Source organism: Phyllostomus hastatus, unplaced genomic scaffold (genome assembly GCF_019186645.2).
Source record: "Phyllostomus hastatus isolate PE091 unplaced genomic scaffold, TTU_PhHast_1.1 phas_contig_196, whole genome shotgun sequence".
NCBI classification, from domain to species: domain Eukaryota; kingdom Metazoa; phylum Chordata; class Mammalia; order Chiroptera; family Phyllostomidae; genus Phyllostomus; species Phyllostomus hastatus.
The window spans coordinates 33,133,891-33,155,933 of record NW_025333709.1 but is presented as its reverse complement, the minus strand read 5'-3'; the positions used below and the strand labels follow the sequence as shown (position 1 = coordinate 33,155,933).

General features: G+C 34.0%; 1 protein-coding gene across 8 annotated transcripts in view; it reads right to left on the bottom strand.

Moving 5' to 3' along the window:
• The window catches only part of EXOC1 (exocyst complex component 1), a 45,934-nt gene that overhangs the window by 5,044 nt on the left and 18,847 nt on the right, over positions 1-22,043 (bottom strand). For 2 of the 8 annotated variants that reach the window (XM_045834376.1, XM_045834377.1), the window contains 11 exons: positions 21,259-21,368; positions 20,453-20,506; positions 17,933-18,082; positions 13,695-13,800; positions 9,741-9,785; positions 8,334-8,497; positions 7,677-7,784; positions 6,393-6,469; positions 5,630-5,858; positions 1,968-2,151; positions 241-440 (listed from right to left, as the gene is read on the bottom strand). In XM_045834376.1, coding sequence (XP_045690332.1) covers positions 241-440; positions 1,968-2,151; positions 5,630-5,858; positions 6,393-6,469; positions 7,677-7,784; positions 8,334-8,497; positions 9,741-9,785; positions 13,695-13,800; positions 17,933-18,082; positions 20,453-20,506; positions 21,259-21,368 — 1,427 coding nt within the window. Of the gene's footprint in view, positions 1-240; positions 441-1,967; positions 2,152-5,629; positions 5,859-6,392; positions 6,470-7,676; positions 7,785-8,333; positions 8,498-9,740; positions 9,786-12,735; positions 12,760-13,694; positions 13,801-17,932; positions 18,083-20,452; positions 20,507-21,258; positions 21,369-22,043 lie in introns of all 8 variants that reach the window. The other 6 variants (XM_045834381.1, XM_045834382.1, XM_045834383.1 and 3 more) reach the window with 4 other exon arrangements.

Sequence of the window (22,043 nt, the reverse complement as noted above, 5' to 3'; positions counted from 1 at the left end):
AAAATAGGGCTAAACTACCTTACCCCACATCACTGTCTGTCAGCATGACAAGAAACAATGCATACAGTACGAACATCTAGCGGTGTCTTAGCAGCTTCAGTGATGGAGTCCCTCCCTCCTTAGCCTTCTGCATCCACACAGGAGCACACTTAGGGTAAGTGTCTGTCGTGCTTTTCATATATAAACATACACGTATGTGTTCAAAACCAGAAAAAATACGCTAAGTGAAAATACACTTACATTTAGTTTTTCAAGAGGTTGTCCTAAAGAGTAAATGACATAAGACTGAAGGTGATCTGTATATTTTTGTTTGGCTTCCTTTTTCTCAGCTTCTAGACATGAGATTTTCAAACGAGAAAGTGTTGCAAAAATATGATGAAAGTTTTCCATCATAACTACATCCCTGGGGGTCTTCTGGCTTTCGTTTGCTACCTTCTCCACTAAATAAAAACAGAAAGAAAAACCCATCCTGATATGAATATGGCCATATTTAGCTATAAAAATATTTACATGATTTTTTCATTTGTAAGTTTAAGAAGGCACATTTCTGGACTGAATAAAATATACCGCATTGAAGGATCTTCACAGCCACCTAACACTACTAAAAAAATCATTCTAAAACAGTCCTATAGCTATTAGTATATAATAAAGGTGGCTTTTGTAATCTGTGGGGAAATGGTGAATTATTCAGAACGTACTGGGACAATGAGCTGGTCCTTTTGAATACATTTGATTACTATTTCACATGTCAGCCAAATAAATTCTAAATTACTTAAGTACTTAAAATGTAAAAGCAAATAAATAAAAATATAAAAAGCAAATATAAAATCATAAAACTAAGTAAAAAACAAAACTAATTAAAAAATAATTTTGTGACAGTATTTCCTTTCTAAGACTGCTCCTCAAACCTAGAAGTCATAATGGGAAAGGTGGATAAATTTGACATAAAATTTGAAAGCTCTTGCATGGTAAAAAATACCATAAGCAGAATAAATATGTAGCCTGTCAATTAGACAAAGATGAAAACAAAGGATGATACTGTGCTAGTGATCTTCCTCACCGGTGCAGATGTGACAGAAATCCTAACCAACTGCTCACAGCACTGAACTGGTGTCACCTCCCTGGCGTGGCAGTTTGGCAAAAGCCTTGAGATGTTTACCTTTTGCTCCAGTAATTACATTTCTAGTAATCTCCCTGTGGAAATTATTGGACAAGTACACAAAAATATATGCAAGGAACTGGATACAAAATGCCTATTTACTAAATAATAATTACAAATTATCTGATTTTTAAAATCTGTCTTCTGATTTTTGGGGTTGTGTAATGAACATATGCTACTTTAAAAATCAGATAAAACAAAGCTACTTTGAATTTTAAAAGAAATATCAACTATACATTGAATCATGTAATTTATGTTACATGTAATCAATGAGATGATCCTACTTCCCATCAATTGTTTTAGCATTTAAAATTCCTGAATATGTGCAATCAGATCATTTATTTCAAGTTAAAGGACACATCCATGCTGTTTCTCCATGACTAAATTGTGGGATCTGCCACAGGAAGACAGTGAACTACATACAGAAGTCCAGCATGAATCTACTTCACGTGATGGATGTGAACTGAGGCCCCCAAAGTGAACCAATTTACTTCAGGTCACATAGACATCACTGCGTGACTGTCTGCCATCGAACTAAAATGCAAACATAATCTGGCAGGTCATTTTTTCCGAAGTTCAATTGTGCATAGAGATAAGGCCATGTGAACTATGAACTCTGTGGTTCCTGACAAATATGAATGCATTTTATATGTTGCTGTTTTTCAAATTTAAGCAGTCTTGAATTTCAGAAAACTTTAAAAAGACTATAGAATATGAAAAATAACGGACATATCTGCCCTACAGCTTCCAAGTTACCAGAAATAATAAAAACTGACCAAAAATTCTGTAGAACATAACAAAAGCTTACCGTTAACAAATACTCCTCTGATAAGTTTAGTGTATGCTTTATCTAGATCTCCACGACGCTCAGCATTTTTAAAGATTGATTCTGCAAGTCCAGCAAATTCTTCAAATTCAGCAACAAATGGAAGAATTCCTACTTTACTCTTCTTTGAGATCTTTACTTCTTCCATTTGCCTTATTTGGTTGCTCTAAAGTTGGGCAGAAAGCAATGGAGAGAAATAGCCAAGCAACTTAAAAACAACATATAATTATAACCAAATGTATACATCATAGAGGAAGGATATAATTGAGTACCTAGAACAATCTGGATGCTTACTAATTAAAGATTAATATTTAAATAGGGATAACTAATAAAACTATCTCTATAGATTAAGAAGTACAGATATTTTATTTAAGAAAATAAAGTCAAGAAAAAAATCCAAATTATTTAAAGCAAGATGTAATCAAGGCCTATGAACCTCAAGTTCTTTGTTCTAAGTAAAAACAACCCATTACCATTTTTACCATTTATGAAAGATAAGTACAGGCAATCGCCCACTTTGGGAAACAGCTGATACCAGAGCACACAGGATCTCCCGGTTTCTTCTGGCTGGTGCCCATGTGGTCAAGTCTGAGAACCACAGCCATTCTCAGTTCTCATCAGCCCCAAATTTCTGTTTGGATAGACAAGTTCTGTATTTTGGGGGTGTGAAAACAGAGGAGGAACAGGCATTTCTACTATGGATTTAGATTATATAGTTTCCTATATATGTATTTGTTACTTATTCTAAATTAGTTTAGGAAAGTGCTTGTGGATGATGGTGACAAAGTACAAAAGGGATGTTTCATATAGACGGAATCTAGACATTTGGATTCATGAAGATCCATGGATTCAACTACGGTTCTGGGTACTCCTCAGGGGACCCAGTATCTATTCACAGGTAGAATCACACTGTCAAATACTGTTGGACCGTTTTCAACTTCTACCTAAAATTTCATTGTGTTGAGATTTTGATGATATTACTTAAAAACCATAGACATGTGGATTAGAAATAGAATTATTTAGGCTATGGGCATTAGTGTAAGAAAATCCTGTGATTACTATCAACTGTTTCATATTATCTTCACTACTATTGCACTTCATCAGTGTAAGTAAGTGTGAATAATAAAAATAGATGCAGTAGAGAATGCAGTATATGATTCTAGGTACTGAAAGTAGACCATGGGGTATGAATAACAACTCCATCACTTTAACTGTTGACCTTGGGAAAGTAACATAACCTCTAGGGACAACTACATTTTGTGGGAGGGAGGAGGTTGTCAGGATTAGATGAGAGATAATGTGTACAAAGTATTAGAACAGTGCCTGGTACATATTAACTATTAACTTGTGAATGCTACTCTCTGTTGTTACTAAGCTACACAAAGATTTTTGTTCTTTGTGGCATTTAAAGGCACAGAATATAATTATAGCTTGAATACACTTGAAAATTAATAGGCAATGTTCTAAATGACAATTGTCTTCTCTGGCTTTGTAACTGGTAGGAAGAAACAGTGCATTCGTTTAAGAAAAGAGCCATTAATGAACTAAATCTCACAAAAATAACACTTTTCTCAGGCTAAAGACATGCATAACTTCCAGCTGATTGCCCAATCATACTGCCGTCACTAGAAGGACATAGGAGTTATTTGGTATCTAGGCTACAACTTTGATGCTAGCCACATATCACTGTATTGCTTGTTCATTCTCTGTCCATGGCAATTTAACCAAGTCACATCATTCTTAAAGGTTTGAGAGTGCAATTCCATGTCATTACAGTGTGAGGAATCCTGAAAAGCAAATTAAACGCAGTTAAGACATGTACTGGACTGCAGAGTCCAGCTTGGTAGTTCTTGATGTATCAGTTGCTTTTCCATTTTGGCTCTAGTTCAGGCTAGGCTAGCTTCCTTAGTCCCATTCTCTGAAGAACACCAGATACTCTGGGCACGGCCACCAAATGACGGGCCACACAGGTGCTATCTCTTCCATTTTCCGCAGCCGTCTGGTATTCATGCTTTTGGCTCAGTACACACAGACCCATTCATTACTTTTCCAAGGTATGTTCTAGGTCCTGATCTTGTGCCAAATACCAAAACATATAACACAGAGCACACACAATCTACCAGACAGTGTGAGAATATGTGAGTTAAAACAAGAGGAGAGACTGAGATGATAGGCAGCAGAAGGAGCCATTCCTCCTTTATTGACAAAATGTAGATCCTTTAAAAATAATGAAATTTAGGAGAAAACATGAGTTTATACCATTGTCTAGGTTAATTTTACTGCGTTTCCCCACTGTCCTATCTTGAGGGTAACATGAAGTTCTCTAAGAAATCACTGTAGTTTCTGCTACTATTACTGTTACTATCACCATCACCACCAGCATTCCCCACCACAACCACCACCATCATTACGAGCTATCAGTTGGTAAGCTCTTACTCTGGGCCAGGCAATGTGCTAAGCATTTCATTTGGATCCACATTGACATCTCCCTGATGTCACATCCTATGCTTTTAACAATAATGTCTACTGGGTTGAAAGGTATTCTATAAAGTTATATTTTACTGATAAAAGCAACAAAGTCTTCCTATTCTGGAAATGTAGTGTCCACATGATTTAGTGTTCCAGCTGTGTCATGTGACTCATCATCTTAGCCTTTGGTGGCTCTTCCTTTTCCTTTTGGCTCTCAGCTTGCAATCAGACTTGCCAGGTTTGTCATCACCTCTGGAGGTGAGACAGGGAAGAGGGTAAGTCTTAAATGGTCAAATTTCAAACACTAAGTGAAATCCTTTTGTAGGGCAGGAGGATTAACAAGCTTATTGAGGCAACAGATTCCACAGTAGACATAGATTGCTTTTTATACATTCAAAAACTCAATAAACTTTATTTTTTTAAGGTATGAAAAATTATATGGATTTTAATTGCCCTTACTATTTTTATCTCCTAGTATTATATGAATATTCAAGAGCTATATATAACCTAAAGATTACATAGGAGAAATATTCATGATACATATCTATTTTTATAAACCAAGTACATTAATTTAAAAACAAACTTTTTTTTAGCATCTGGCTCAGCCCAATTCATACCTATAAGATTACCAAAAATTAACAGACAAAAACAAAATTGTTAATGATTTTTTCTTTCTTGTTAGAGGAAAAAGATGATTTCTGGAAGTTATTAAAGGAACAATTCTTAAAGTGCTACGATTATTAACTAAAGCTATTAAACATAAAATTAAGTAATTTATACAATCAGTTAAATAATCTTATTATTAATGTTCTTATTAGAATATATTAGAAAAACAACAATAAATCCAAATAGTTCAATTGTTTCATTAACTCTACGGTCACTAATTGGCTAACTGAGATTTCAGTTACCTAGTGGATCTCTTAAGTAGCTGCAGTTTCTATGTCCCCTACCCCAGCACTCACCACGATCTGCAGTGAAGAAGAGAAGCTCACTGGCACAGTATCACCCAACTACCTCTGTTCACATATACTGCAGCCAATACCCTGCTTCAAGGTACTAGGGGATGTGAGCTGTAGACCCCACAAAGGAAAGCTGGAAATCTCTTGACTTAAATACATTTACCTATTTTTTGCAATGACTACAATTCTGAGTTACTTAAAAAAAAATAAACTTACAATGCATTTGTCAAAGTTCCTTTTGACAGTCACCAAAACATTTCCCAACGTAGTACTCAAAAAAGAAGCAGGGTCCACGTTTTGTGCAGTCCACACATGATGGCTCATTTTGACCAGCATGTAAAGGGAGTTAAAGCTATCGATTTTGTCTCCTAATGCAATTAGGTTGTTCAGTTCTGGCTCAATGCAGCGAAATATTTTAGTCATCATTTGGCGGATCATATCTTTCCTGTTCAGAAAACACACAAAATATAGAAAGTTATTACAAGCTTTAGGTGTATTCATCTTTAACATTAACCAACAGGGTATATACAAAATGACTAAAAGATGGTATTTTCATTAAAAATATCTAAATGTTATGAACTAGTTATTCTACAGCAGTTCCCATATAAAAACTTTTTTGAAGTTAAGTGTTATCACTCAAAGTAACTGTCATTTGCAAAAAAGCTGGATCCTGAAATGTGCTTTGGGATTTCCAAGAAATACATGGCAATTCACATGCTACTTCCTGTCAGCAAATGTCAACACTGACTGCATTTGTTGTGAGCACTAGAGCAAAGGAGCCACAGAGTCGTCACACAACAGGACTCTGTTCATTCAGTAAGATGTTTAGCAAGACCACGGGCACACGTGTGTGTCTTGGAGCTGAGTGCTGTCAGGTTACTGAGAGCCATTTGGATGCCTCATTGAGCTGTACTCCTCTATCCAAAATTCAGAGTTCACTTTTTTCCAAAATAAATAATAGATAGTAACAAACACATACTCAGATGAAACGGGCAGTGCTGTACCAGAATTATGTTGCCTGGATAACAGTCCTCCATCTAGGTCATCTGCTTCAGTCTGCAAAAATTATTCAGGTACTTTATATATTAAAAGACCAACAATTTGACTAGTTTACATAGCAAAAGCCTGCTCAGTCTTAAAATTCCTAGGAGAGAATACATTATGAAAAATAATGATTTTTAAAGGAAGCATTACCAATGAAACTATAATTTAGTATGCTATTTAAGACTGTGCATGAAACTTTGTTCGTACATCATATCTGAGAATTATCGGGGGGAGCTGTGTTTGTGTGCACACCAGGGGACCATGGGGAGAAAGGAGGTACAGAAGGCTGGAGGGCGGAGATGGGAATGAGTGGGCAGCTCAACAAAAAACAGAAAACATCTAGGAGCAACAAACTGCGATAGAGAATTTTAAAACTTAAAGAAATCTCATCAATAGTTCTGAAAACTTTGGCATTTAAAAACATGCTATCAAAAATTCTTAGAGAAGAAGTCAGCAAATTTACTACCACAAGTCCCTACCCATTTGAGAGAACAATTGCTCATTTATTTTATAACAGCTTTTTTATATGTGGGTTCTTTTTTAAGATGACCTTAATTTTAAAATCATTTGCATTGTACTTTTCAGTTCTTCATATTCTAGCAAATATTTTATTTTCCTAAATTTTTGCTATGTGAGAGTCATACTTTATAGGAATTATTACATCCATTGAACAGAAGAGAGATGAGGGAACTGGGGATTAAGTAATTGGGTTAAAGCTCATGGCTAGTTAATAAGAAAGCCATAGAAAAAAAACAGATTTGAGGCCTCACCTTTCCTTCCTTCTTTCCTTAATTAATTAATTAATTAATTAATTTTACTAGACCTATAGACTAGACCTGTAGACCTACAGACTAGAGTATATATACTCTAACATCATACATCTTTTGGGGGGAAATTACATTTTTTTTCTTTACTTGATGACTACTAAAATACTAAAATTGCTTTTTAAATAATGTTTTTTGCAAAATAAATTCAGACATTTCCCTCCTCTGTAACCTAGAGAATGTTTAGGCCTAAGACAGTCTGGAATATTAAATTAGCTGCATAAACTCTATCTATCACTGTTTTTATCATCTTGTAGTATGACAAAAATTACCTTAGAAGTTCTTACATCATAAATCCTTTCTTTTTCTCTACTGATACTGAAATTGTGACAATATATTAAGCTAATTATATTACAGATCATACACTCTATGCAATCAATAAACAGGAGCCGTACCACAGTTCCAGGCATACTTGGATGTTGCTGTAGTTTGAAAAATTTACTTATGAAGTCCTGTTCTGCTAGACACAGGGGTTCCAGTTCACTTAGTACCTGTTCAAAGATCTAAAGAAAACCAAAATAAAAGAACCGCACTAGATTCTTAAAACAACATTCCACATTTAAATCACTTCTGTGCAAGGACCACAATACTTTATCCATATCTCATTAGAATCCCCAAACTCTTCTAAGACTGACAGGATAATGCAGTATATCAAGGCGTAGTAGGACCAGAACATACCTAAAATGAAACTCACAGTAATTATTTACTTGAAATCTGGAAAGAGGAACACACACTTTTAAGCTTATTTAATGCACTGCAGAGAATATTCCACTTTCATAAAAGCTATTATTTCCTCTTTGTAGTTGCTCAAAGAACTTAGATTTGAGATGTAAGCACTTTACGATTCATAACAAAATTTAATAAAGCTATAATGTCATTTAATTGATGATTCACACTTTAGTGGCCATTTAGTATTTTTTCAGATTCAAAATTGGAAAGAAGTGGTTAACTAGGAGAAAGCCCAAATCTTTGAACCCACTTAAAGCAATAACAAACTGCTGTTAGAAAACTGATAATATTCATGTTTAGGAAGTACCTGTCATTCTATTTACCTTATCAAATTTGGTTCTGTCAGCAACATCAAGATCAGAGGCAGACATGTTTCCCATATCCAGCAAGGAAGATGACTGGGATCTGCGATTCCCTGAACTCTGAACACTGAGTTTATTTAGACTAGAAGTAGATCCAGTTAATTTCCCAGAACTTCCATGAAGACCTAAGAAACAATAAAACTTTGAAAGTTGTGACCTTCATGAATAAAAGATCCACAGCATAAGTCAGGGCTACCTCCCCATCTTGGTTTTCAGGGCTCGTACTAGTTAGTGTACAAGTCTACCACGTGGGACAGGTTGTTGAGTGTCCTTCTCTTTCATCAACATTTGTGTCCTATTTCTGGGCATATTGTAAAGAGTAGTGGAAACTACACAGATCTACAGAATAGGAGTGAAAAGGATCTTAATGATTACAAAATCTATGCCCTGCCCAGTCTCATCATAAATACAAAGCTTCCTAATGATATCTCTAAAGTAGATGAGGATTTATTTTTTCCCCACTGAAAAAAGACATGAATATGGACGGTTACTGACCCCCTAGTGTACTAGCTTAACATGATTTTGTTATAAAAAACTGCCATATCCCAGACCCCCCCACAAGATAAATCAACATATTAGGTTGAAGCACATGAAACTGCCAATACTCTATCAATCTGGCTCTACAAAAAAAGTCAATTACATACAGATCAACTTAATACATCCTGAACCCAGAGACTCTGCTTTTATGTTAAGTGAATTGATTAACAGCAGTTCTTTAAAAACAAAACAAGGGGGGAAAAATCACCTTGACAACTTGCATTTAAAATACAACCACAATATAATACATCACTAATTATATTAATATAGGACATCTGTGTTTAGGTATGAACATAGGTATCCATCATGGCTATGAAAAAAAAATTAGAACAATATGGCTGGACAGTATCTTACATATATCAAAGAATTAAAGGAGTCCATATTTATAAGAAAATGTGATACTTTTATTTGGAATTACATATAAATGAATTTTTTTATTCTGCTTTGAGTGTCTCTCAGTTAACCTATATTATTTGCTGATGGTCAGAAGGGACAAATGAAAATATAATAAGGACAATTAAAGACAAGTTTTGGTTTCACTATGTAAAACCTGACCGTATGTAAAAATTTTTATAGTTTCTTACCACAGCCTGAAAACTGAAGTATAATGGCTAAGCCTTTTCACACACTTCTTATTACCCACCGTGTAGTTTTAATGATACAGATATTTCTTTGATGTAGTCACACCACTACCACCATATTGGTTTTCCTTCACCGATACCTGGCAGCAACTCAGAGCAGTCAATATTTTGTTGTAACTTTTTTCCAGACAAACGACTAATTTCTAGACATTAAACAAACATGCATTGAGAATACCCTAGGCATACTCACTCTCTGTTTCCTGTTTGACAGCACTTTCTTTTCGAGGAAGTGTAGCTGTGATGGATTAGGTTGCAAGCATCAAAGACAAAGACAAGTTAATAAACTGCAATTTGCACAAACCATGCACAAGAGGAAGTTAAGCTCTAGTTAAAAGACACATGCAGAGAACCATGAGCATCAAGTAACAAGAGGTGCAACATGTGTTTAGTTGGTCAGCTACTGTCTGAAAAATTATATGGAAGAAAATCATTGTCTTTTTATGTATTTAATATTCAGATAAAAATATCTGTATTTGTAAAATCACCCCCATACTTTTATGTGATTATTTTAAGTTTATGAAGCCAGTATCCTTAAATTTAAAAGACTGTATTTGCAAGTTTTGGTTTCTGAAGAAAATATGGTTCAAGTAAGTAATTTAATACAGTAGAAATTTATTAGAATGGAGTTGTAGATTTAGACATTAAATGCAGCAACAATTTCAGATTCCCTAAAAGCTCCTGAAAGGAACCTCCACTGTACTAAATAATTTTGTATTATATCTGATAAAAATTTATATGATCGGGGTTTAAAAACCATTTCAAATATCAAGCTACTCTACTTAGTAACTGGCTTTGTGAACACCTAGAATGAAAGGTTTGTATCAAAATACTATTTATCAGGAGATGGGTGAATGGAAGAGTAAAGCTGAAGGAACAGGTTTAATACAGGAATTTGAGCTTTTAAAAGACCATTTGGTTTTACTCTAAAACTTCTGTATATATAATATTTATTAGGTCAGTTGTAGAGATCATCTTGTGAAACACTCTAAACTCAAATTAGAAGTAGATATGAACGGCAAAGAAAGAAATTACAGAATAAAACAGAAAATTAAAGAGCATGACCCAGAAATATTTTTAAAACAAAAAACAATGTGTCAACTTTCACTGCCAACTTTAAGGCAAATGCCCAAGTATAAGCTACTAACTTATCACACCAGCAATATGTGTATCTTCCCAGCCTTGGCTGAAGCTCAAGAAAATAAAAACAATAATGCTGCACATTGAAACTGCAAGCAAGGGTCATGCTGGAGCAACTAGCTGGCCACTCTGAACAGTACCTTCTGATGGCCTTAAGGTGTCCGGTCACTATATAAGTCACCAGTTCCAAAGCAAGACCCAATACTTTATATACATTTTTTAATAGCCAATAAAGAACACAGAATTACTACTGGAGTTTATTAACTATAATTTGGGGCTCATAAAAAGTCCATATTATTTATCAGCAATAAGCAACAATGTTCAGGTAAACTTTTAAATATCTCTAAATAATCCCCAATAGACTATAAATATCATGAGGGGAGGATCTTTATAATTAATAAATATTATTCCACCTTCCTGCCAGCCATGAATTCAGTCTTGTATTCAAGACTTGCTTTGGAATTAATAAGATTTCTTAGTTTAGTGAAGAAACAGAAAATGAAAAAATAATTTTGGCATACCATTTAAAAATTTTTCTAATATTAAAATAAATGTGAGAAAGGCAGTAATTATGTAAATGCATATGGTAATGAACCAAAATAATGTGTGTTATCTTAGCTGTAGAAAGAAAAAACTGGTGATTTACAAAATAATTACTAAACTTCCTGCCTGTCATTTCATTAAGTACTGTTGTGGAATATAAAACAGAAAAAAGCCCCACTAAAATATCAATCTTGGGGAGAAAATTCCACACCTTTGAGGATATCAAAGTAAACCTATTAGTCAAAAAAGGCAATGACCTATATAAAGCCATGTTCACAAAGAAAAGATAATCTACTGGCATTTTAACATTATTTTGAGTTATTTGAACTAAGTGGATGTTAAAGATTTGAGTTCAGAGTGGTTCAAAAAGAGAGTACTCCCCTGAATGTGCTTTGCAATTTACTTTTGCAAAGCACATTCAATCTGACTTTCTATTCTTATGACCCATCATTTTCAGAGCAAGAGAAAAATAGAACACATTTAAATGTTATGTATTATTACTGAGTTTTACTCATTAAAAAGTTATCTAAAATTTCAGGTTTCTATTTTAATTATAATTACTATGAAAGTTGACAAACATAATTTGAATTACAGAAAAGATATCTTTTAAAAATTTTATATTCTACCTTATTTAGAACTTGGCTTTGTATTTAACTTGAAATTTATTTTTAAATGTTGGGTAACAAGTTATATCTTCAGAGATGAACCAAACTGTTTTTATTCTGAGTTCTGTTTAGTTTATTCTTCTGTTATAGGTGGTATCAAAATAACTGAAATTTTGAAATTTTCTGGTACCATCAACCTCCTATTCCTTATGTAATAGACTACTATTAATCTATTAGAAGAGATACAATTTTTAAGTTTTAAAACTATAAAAGTGCCTTCTACATTTGTATTATGTTAATATAAAAATATCTTCAACAAGATAATTTAAGAACTTTTTAAGAAATGAAAAAACTTAATGGTATCATTATATTAACCTGAAACCTAAGATACTCTTGTATTTGATTTAAATTATATTTTTATTATGTCATTTATCTCAATGTGAATCCTAGGCTTGATACTCTGTTGTGATACTGGTATTAATGACCTACTGAGGAGATAATTTTATAAAGATTTCCTTTTTACCTCCAGTTTTCATATACTGTAGAGAAGTACTCTCAAAATAAAATGAAAACACTAACAAGTGGTGACAAATATACTAAATGAAAACATCAAACATGTAACTGCATTAATAATATGTGTTTACTAAAAAAAGCATAACATATTCACAGTGAAACATTAACAAGGATATAAACACACTGCTGTTTATAACAATTAACCTTTAGGATGAGTTAGCATTTCTGTTTCCAAAAGCCCATTGTCCCAAGATTCTCATTAGTATCTATACCTAAGTGTAACATATTTGTACAGATTCAAACCATTTCAAAAGTCTGGACTAGTATAATCAATATATTAGTGTCGTATTGAAAAAAAAACCACTCAGTGAATTTCAAAATAATTACCCACTAGAGACAGTCTTCTCTGTCCTAAAGAAAAGAATGGAAAGATGAGCTATCAATTTCAATCCTGTTTGCTGAATACAGAAGTGGCTTAGGGCATAGGCTCCTTTCAACAAGCAAATGCTAAGCTCATTTTTCTAAAGGGAGCTACGCAGACACACTGAGGAATACACATTGTAGCCACTTAAGGCCAGGTTTTGACTTGATAGGCACAGAACTCCATCCAAAAAGGACTCCATTCATGGGTACATGCAAGAGCAGAATGTGGCCTTGGCAAATCGCCTTCCTCACAACTTGATACTTTCACTGGTTATCCTTTCAAATCATTGTTTTTTTTTCTTTTTTGTCCATTTAACATATTTAGAAGCAACAAAAAATAACATACTTCAAAACTACATCTTTGGAAAAATAAGGTATAATTACAAAAGAAATTTTAGTTACATACTTATAGCTCCTTGGAAGGAGATAAAACACTTATAAACTTTTTAATTCGAAATAGCCAGTGAGAAGTAAGAAGCCAGGAATCACTTTCATTTCCCTGTGGAGAATGATGACTTAAGAAAGCGATCAGTGATTTGCCCACAACTGTTAAATAAATGTCTTTTAGAAAATCAGAAACTGAACTCTCAACACCTGTCTCTTAGTCTAATACTCTCTGTACCAGACTGCACTTCATTTTCTGGCCAACTGTTTTTCCAATGAATATATACCTTTAATTACAGCAGAAATACAAAACTGCTGTCGAATTCACATACTACAGACTTTTAATTAATAAAAAACCATTTTTTGCAGATATAAATATTTCTTCTATGAAATACCTATAGACCAAACCAATGTATTGGACTTACTCTCTCATTAATTCTACTGTATCTTCTTCCTCCTTGTTTAAAATGTCTTAGAATTAACTGTCATAAATAAAACCATTTTTAATAGAATAGAAAACATGAGGAGCCTAGGCTTACCAAACTTCTTGCTTTCTTTAGTTGTGCCAGTCATCTTGATCTTGGCAACTTCAAAGAAATCTTTAATTTCTCTCTCATATAGTCGTGACAAATAATCCATGTAATTCTTAAATAAAAGTAACATGTACTTCTTATTAATACAACAGATATAACAATTCCCACTTTTTAACGTCCCCAAATCCTTCGTGCTTGCTTTAAATTTTGTGGTCTAAAATTGTGATGCACTTCACAGGAAATAAAAAGTAGGCTATTTTCTGTCTTTTTTAAAAAACTGAACATTAACAATTTACAAAAATATGAAGTAAAACAATTACGTTTTCATCTTTGTATGTTAACTTTCACATATTTTAAGTGCAGTTGCAACCTTACTGTATTGGATATTTGAGTTACAACAGTCACGTGTCTCCAGGCTCACGCCTTCACTGACTGCAGAGTATTACGCTTTGCTGATGCGCCACTATTTGTAGCAAACCTATCCCCAACAAAGGTCACTTAAGTGGTTTCAGTGTTTTGCTATGATAGATAATATTACAATAAGCTTTTCATCTCCAATGAATTGTTTCCTAGGAATAATTACCTAAGGGTAGAATTACTGGGCCCAACAATATGGGAATCTTTATAACTCTTCCTCCATACTGCCATGTTGCTTTAAAAACAATGATACCAGTGGACAGTGCCAGTGGCAAAAACAGAGTACACTCAGTTTCACTGTACGCTGTCTGGGGTACTGTCCCCAAATAGGTTATTATCAATATGAATTTAATTAGTACATCTTACAGTTTTCATAAATAAATAATTTATTTTTTATAAACAAATTTGATTTACTCTAACTCAATGAAAACATCTATTATTCAGCATACACACTCATTTCTTCATTATATCTGCTTATCATCACATACCCTCAGGAAAGATTCTTCCACAGTGGGAGACCATGTATGTTTCCAAGTCCTAAGTTAAATGCCATACACAGAGTTTGACAAAATTTAAATAAATCCATAGCAGAAAAATTATACATAGCTATTCTTTTAAATTGTATTGTGGAATCAAGCTTCGATTTCCTTTATTATTTCAAATTAATGTAGTCAGTTTTAGAACAGGTTTACCTTGCTTTAAACATCAGGTGCACCTTTCAAACATTCTTAGATATTTTATAGACATATCCTTATAAAACAGTATTTGGAGTAAATATAGATTTTTTTTTTCAATTTATAGGCCATGTTACTCTCTATAAGAAAAGTAAAATGGGCAGTTCTTTCCCATGATCTTTGCATAACTTTAAAAGCAAATATCAATTAAAATATACCCTACAATTAATGTGTAGTTCATTGGATTGTCTCCCTTTTTCAGTGTCTCATTTTTCAAGGTCAAATTCTCATAAAAATATTGGCCACTGCAAATCAGTAAATGACTGACAAATGGGAAAGCAGCTTTGCATTACTTATAAAATCTTCGTTAGTGGTTTTCTACTGAAATCAGTCAATATAGGAGGCTATATTCCAATACCTAACTTGTGAAAAGTACACATTACCATCCAAGCAATTTAAATGGTTTCAAAATAGCTACTTTGTTATTTAGAAGACAGTGACTTGAGCAGAATATTGAAAATCACCCCTTTTCAACGGGACCCAGCTGATGGGGATTCCTTTTTCTCAGGTACTCAACAGAACTCATTGGTGAGCAAGGCCACAGACAGATGTGACTATTAGTTCATTCATTTACCAAATTCTGAAAGCTCTCTCTCACTGTGAGTATTTTTCCTCTTAGTACCTTATATGCAGCACCTAATTTAAAATTTAACTATCATCAGTTTAAATCTTATCTCAAGCAGTCTTTTCATTTTTATTTGGTGCTGACTGTAGGGTACTGTGGAGACCTCCAGGTTTACTTTTCCTTTAAACACAAGGCAAATCCACAGATGGAGACCAGTGGTTACAGGAAGGTGTCTGAGTGATCTTCAAGACTGTCTATAGCCTCAGAAAGTTATTATGAGAGGAAAGCTCACTTCCTACCAAGCCGGATGGACCATCTCTATTAATTACCCTATATGCAAAACATGGAGCCACAGATAAGGGTCGTGGTTTTGGGGAAGAAGGAATCGGGGCAGCTGAGCCCATTACATGACCAAGGCACTCCTATTTTCCATAGGCTCTAACTATGTATACCGAAAATCAGGGCTTTTCTTACATGTAGCCAAAGTAGAGCTGGGGTAGTACCTAGTGATACTTATCCTGAAAGAATCTGAAACAGGCTTTTCCTGTTCCCACCAAAAAAAATGTGAGCTGTGTACACCAAACCAAGTGCAAATAGTGTCTGGGTTTTTTTTTCTTAGTGAAGAAACATTGGTTTGTCTGTCTCCTTCTTTCTTTTCTTCTTTCATTCCTTCCCTCCTTCTTCCTTTTTAATACAATGCCTGTTTTTGATAACACTTCAGCAACCAAATTCAATTATGAGGTAAAATACATAGTCTATCAAAAGTTCAAACCACAGGATCAAGTAACATTCTTGGGAAATGAGTCAATTTCATTTAAAAAAGCTAATTAATACTGTCAATCAAAAATATACTTTGAGCAGACAAAAACTCCATAAATCACTAGACTGGCTATGGTCTTGTTTCTTCACTTTAAATTACATTCAAGAATACTGCATTATATATAAAGGTAGGGCAATAATACTCACTGAGAACACAATTAGGCAAAAAGCTTATTGATTACTTATTTGAATATTCACTAGGGGACAAAGCACATGTTGGCACAAAACTCTTAAGGAGATATAATATTGTTTAATTATTCAAAATATTAATCCTCCTAAAATTTCAAAAGGCAAAGAATTCCAGTAATGTAAGTATTTTTTCTTAAGATATCTCCAAATCAGAATTCTGTTGAATGAAAACAAAACAAAAGAAGATATAACACAATAGTAGAGTTGCATAATACTTAAAAGGCTAATTCTGATGAACAACAATAATTTAACTAAAATGGCTAGCCAGATAAAATATATGTAAACACCTCAGAATATAACATATATTTTTTTAAAAAGCATTTTTAAACTTTAACCTAAAAATATTTTTTACCAAAGTTTATATCCAATTTCTTATGATCACAGTATAGAAGAGGGAGCCAGATTTTACTTTAAATGGGCAAAGACACTTTGACGAGAAAATCTATGAAGACTGATACGAGTGAATGATTCTCATCCTCCCCAACAGCTGACATTCAGTCAGTGGCAGATACCAGTGTTCTAACCTCCAAGCCTAGCAATTTGGCATCATCCTGTCCCTCCTGTCTCTGGAGTCTATTTTGGTTATGTTCTCTCTCTGTTCCTACTACCACCTTCCTGGTTCAAGATTTCATTTCTTTTGAATTATTGCATTAGGTTCTTATTTCCTCCATCTAGTGTTTTCTGATGTGTGGGGAGGATGCTGTTAGGTCTCATGGCTCATCTTTTTCAACATAATTTCTCATTACTCCAGAATATAAAATTTCTGGTTCAGTCAGGTTGCCTCGTTGTTGTCCTGGGAAAAGGGCATTTTCCCAGCTTTGTCCGGACACCTTGCTCCTCCTCACCCCTGGAATGCCCGTCCTCTTATTCCTGGCTTTCCTAATCCCACTCATTATTCAAAACTCATTTCCAAGTCCAATATCTTCCATAAAGATTGTCCCCATAGCTTCAGGTCATAGATGTCCCTTCTCTAAACTAACTTAGATTTCCCTTCTCATATATTTAAACTCATTTCCAGTTTTGAACTTAATTTTTTGCTGATTATTTTTCTTTCACAGTCAGACTTAAAGTTCTTTAGAAGTACACACCTGTTTGTTAGGCCACACATACCTGAAATAGTGAAATGCTTGCTTAATAAAGAGGTACTCTGCACTTGTTTGATAGAACAGATTATAAATTCTTAAAGGGTGAATGCCTCACATCTTTATACTCTCTACTTTCTATAGTGCATGTAAAGAAACTCAGGAAATATTTATAGCATTTCATAAAACTAAATGATGCCTCAGATTACATACAGTATGGCCTAATACTGTATTACACTGAAATTCAAAATTTATCCAAGTAAATAAAATAAATGTTCTCCCTCATTAATGAGCACTCAGAAACTCAATTATTTTGTGTTTTGCTAAGAATGTACTAGAATATTTCAAATGTCACTTGGAAAACTAAATACATAACCTCCTGATTTTAAAAGATTATGTTCTGTGCTCAGTGATGTTAAATTGATATCAAATTCATACCTTTGTCAGTCCCTCATATTTTCCATAATCTGTACTCTTTAGCCACTCCATCAGCTTGGCGTATCGGAGCAAGTCTCTATGAAATGGATGATGATTGGGTAAAGTCAGCTCAACAGAGTGTTGCGCAAGGGTTGAACTCTGATCGTGACCCTAGAGTGAGTGAGTGAGTAAATAAATAAATAAATATGTATCATCGACACTAATAACATTGTTGTAAATGAAAATTATAAACAATGGCCAAATGTGACCAAACAAAGCTAACAGAATAGAAAAATAAAAACTGAGGACTTACTTGTCTTCTTTTTTTCATCGTGTGTACAACAACTGAACATTACCACCATAAAATAATCATAAACACTCAAGAATGGCACTTTGACAAGTGAACTATTCATTTCACCTTCTAAAGGAGTTGAGAATGAATGTTTTAATCAAGCTTGTCTATCATTTTACAATTTACTAGGCAAATAAACATGATGATACAAACTGTATTAAGAAACACACCAAATAGGGAAGTATTTAAAACATATTGCTTACATCCATGGTATTTCCATTTGAGTCTATAATATTTAAAACAATATATATAGGATATTGAATTTTAGAAGTAAAAAGGACTATAGATGTCTTTATCTGGGCTTTCCAGGATAACCACTAATGATAATATAACTTTAATTTTTCTATTACTCTGTTAAATAAATAACTATATTATTCAAAAAATTAAATGATGACATAAAGTTTCTCATAGAGATAATTGTATTAATTTTAAAAGTCTGCAATTATGTTTTTCTATTTTAGTGCCAAAACATCATTTTTAAAATAGAACGATAGTGCAAGTAGATGGCTGTATTTCTATTTAAGGTTTTTGCTTGGTAAAATATAAAATTGGTAACTTGGTCAGTAACCAAATTTTATTTCTTTTAGTTACTGATGTGTGAATTTTAAAGACTAGTAATTCATAAATTACTGTTATATTTTGATCAGTAGGTTATTTACACTGTATTCTTCTGTACAGTAGTTATAAATGTTATAAAATCTATACATTTGCTATACACTGCACTGCAGGGACTCTGTTCAAGTCTTAACCTGTGATGCCATATCTGACCACTAGGATCCTCAATAAACTCCCTCTTTTTTTTGGTAATCCTCATCCAAGAACATGTTTATTGATTTGAGAGAGAGAGAGGAAGAGGAATGGAGGGAGGGAGAGAGACAGAGAGGCATCAATTGGTTGCTTCCCATATGCATCCTGACCCAGAGATTGAACCCACAACATTTTGGGGTACGAAATGACGTTCCAACCAATGGAGCCACCTGGCCAGAGCCTCAGTAAACTCACTTTTAATTAAACCTCATTACTACTTACATATTGACATATGTATACTATGTATATGTAGTTATACAATTATCACTTTAATATACACATTGTAGAATTTTAAGAACATTAGCCTCCTTACAAGTATCTTGAGGGTAGGGAGTTATTTCTTATTCTTACATATGAACAACAGTAAGTATATAATAGGCTCACGATGAAAATTTGACAAAGAAAGTACCATAATAAGGTAATCAAATTTTCCCAGCTAGTTTGTCTGACAACCAGGAATAGAAATACCCAGAATTCCCAACTCTTTTGCTAGCTGACCTGATGCACTGAATTCAACACACAGAAAATCTCTTTTCTGTACTTGGTACATCCTCTTCTACCTTCTTCAGCATATCCCAGGATATTGCAACATCGTGGTTTTTAACATGCATCATTCACATATAATAATACATATATATTAGATTTTCAGAACTGCGAAGCATTCACTTTAAATAAGCCATTAGTTTATAAGGCAAAAAAGCAAAATCATAAGCACTTGCATGTTACAACAAACAATTAAGGGTGAAGAAAGGACTATTGTTTACAAATGGTATTCTCAATACCATCAACAAGTGTGGATAACATCACTGTCAACAGTGTCATATTAAAGACTAAGGATATATAAGGACAATGTGAATTATTATTTCCTATGTAACTTCTAGGTTTACTTTTTTCTTGACACTTTTCAAGTCAAGTGAAATGTTAACACAGTGTTTCCCGATTCCTGCCCCACCGCCACATGCTTAGTTAGGTCGTCCTCTTCTTTGATGCCACATAGCACTATCATAACGTTTACCCTCCCTGAGTATGTCTATCTCCCTTCCCTAGGCTGGGAGCTACTTGCAGGCAGGACCAGCTGCTCATCTATCCCAAATAAACATCTGGTATGAATTTCAATCAACTGGCAAATACTTCTAAATAAATGAAGGAGTGAGTGAGTAAAAGAATGATAAGAAGAAAGGCAAGCAGAATGAGATTAGATGCCTTTTTGGCCAAAATAAACTTTTACTATGGGACATTTAAAAACAGCTACAAATATGGTTAACAGGTAGCTTAAATCAGTAAGTTATAATCTATAAAGATTTTGCTGCTGTTAAGTTTAGCAAACTTTAGATAAAAAAAAAAAGAATCAGAGATGCTTGAGCCAAATTGGATGTACTCACAGGCACCGAAAGAAAGGAGGACCTGTTATAGAGTTGAAGGAGGGCCTGAGTAAACTATCAGAAATAAAATACAGTAAATACAGTCATTTTAGAATACTGCAGAGTGAAAACAAAATAAGAATCCAATGTTTCAGACAGCATTTCTTGATGTACAAAATTTCCCACAATTTTTTTTGCCCAAAAACCATAATAAAAGAGATGAAGAACATAAGAAATCTATTATACCAGATATTAAAATGCCTTCTATTCAAGTCCCTCTAAAGTAGTGTTAATATTAACATTATTGCCACAACCTTAATTATAACATCTTTTTCCATATAAAAATGTAGACAAACAATTCACATAAGATTAAATCAACTAGGATTTACAATTGAGCTAAAGTCATTTTTCTCATGTATATAAGTACATGGAGCCAAAGAAACATTTTATACACTGGATCAAGTCCTGGTTCTCACCTCAAATGTTGAAAAATGTAACAGGCCAAATAGTAATCATGTAGAAAAGATCACACTTATTTTTATAAACAAGATTATCTTAATAGCATATGTACTAAGAAAGCATATTTATGTGATTTGTAGAAGCAGAGTTTAGCTGAAAGGAACCAAGGTTTACCTACAGAGGCATTTGAGGCCCAAAATACATCTACGAGGAAATATGCACATATTTAAAAATCTTAAAATCAAATAAATATGTGAATATGCTGTGATCCCAATGAAATACATTAAAATATTTGTGGGAACGGAAGTTTAAGGTAATACAATGTATAACAAGCTACAGGAACTTGCCAGTATTAATGCTAAAATTACCTGTTGAACAAAAACATTGTTGAGGTGACTGGCCAGCCTCCGGGCAAAATGCTCTCGCAAATCACTGAAACGCTGCTGCTGCTGCTGCACTGCCAGGAGCATGTCGTGGCCTGAAATCAGAGTGTTTCTTGACTGCTTTAGTGGGTAAGAAAAAGATTTTCCTGCTGTGTCATGTGTGTATTCATCACAGCATTCACATTTCAGTTTTGAAGAACCCAAAGTTTTCCTGGTTTATTGCTTTGCTTTTATGAAAGAAAGGTAAGGATAAAAACAGTATGCACAGTAGTTCTCAAAGAGAGTATCATCTGGGAAATGTTAGAAATGTGGATTCTTTTTTTTTTCCTCTCAGTCTATTTATTTTTTTATTTTTTAATATATTTTATTGATTATGCTATTACAGTTGTCCCATTTCCCCCCTTCTCTCCCCTCCACCCTGCACCCCCTCTCCCACCTATGTTCCCCCCCTTTAGTTCATGTCCATGTGTCATACTTATGAGTTCTTTAGCTTCTACATTTCCCACACTATTCTTGCCCTCCCGCTATTTTCAACCTACATTCTATGCTACTTAATCTCTATATCTTTTCCCCCCCTCTCCTCCTCCCACCCCCCCCTGCTGCTAGCCCTCCATGTGCCCTCCATTTCTGTGGTTCTGTTCCTGTTCTAGTTGTTTACTTAGTTTCTTTTGGTTTTGCTTTAGGTGTGGTTGTTAATAATTGTGAGTTTGCTGTCCTTTTACTATAAATGTCTTTTTCTTTATCTTCTTTTCTTAGATAAGCCCCTTTAG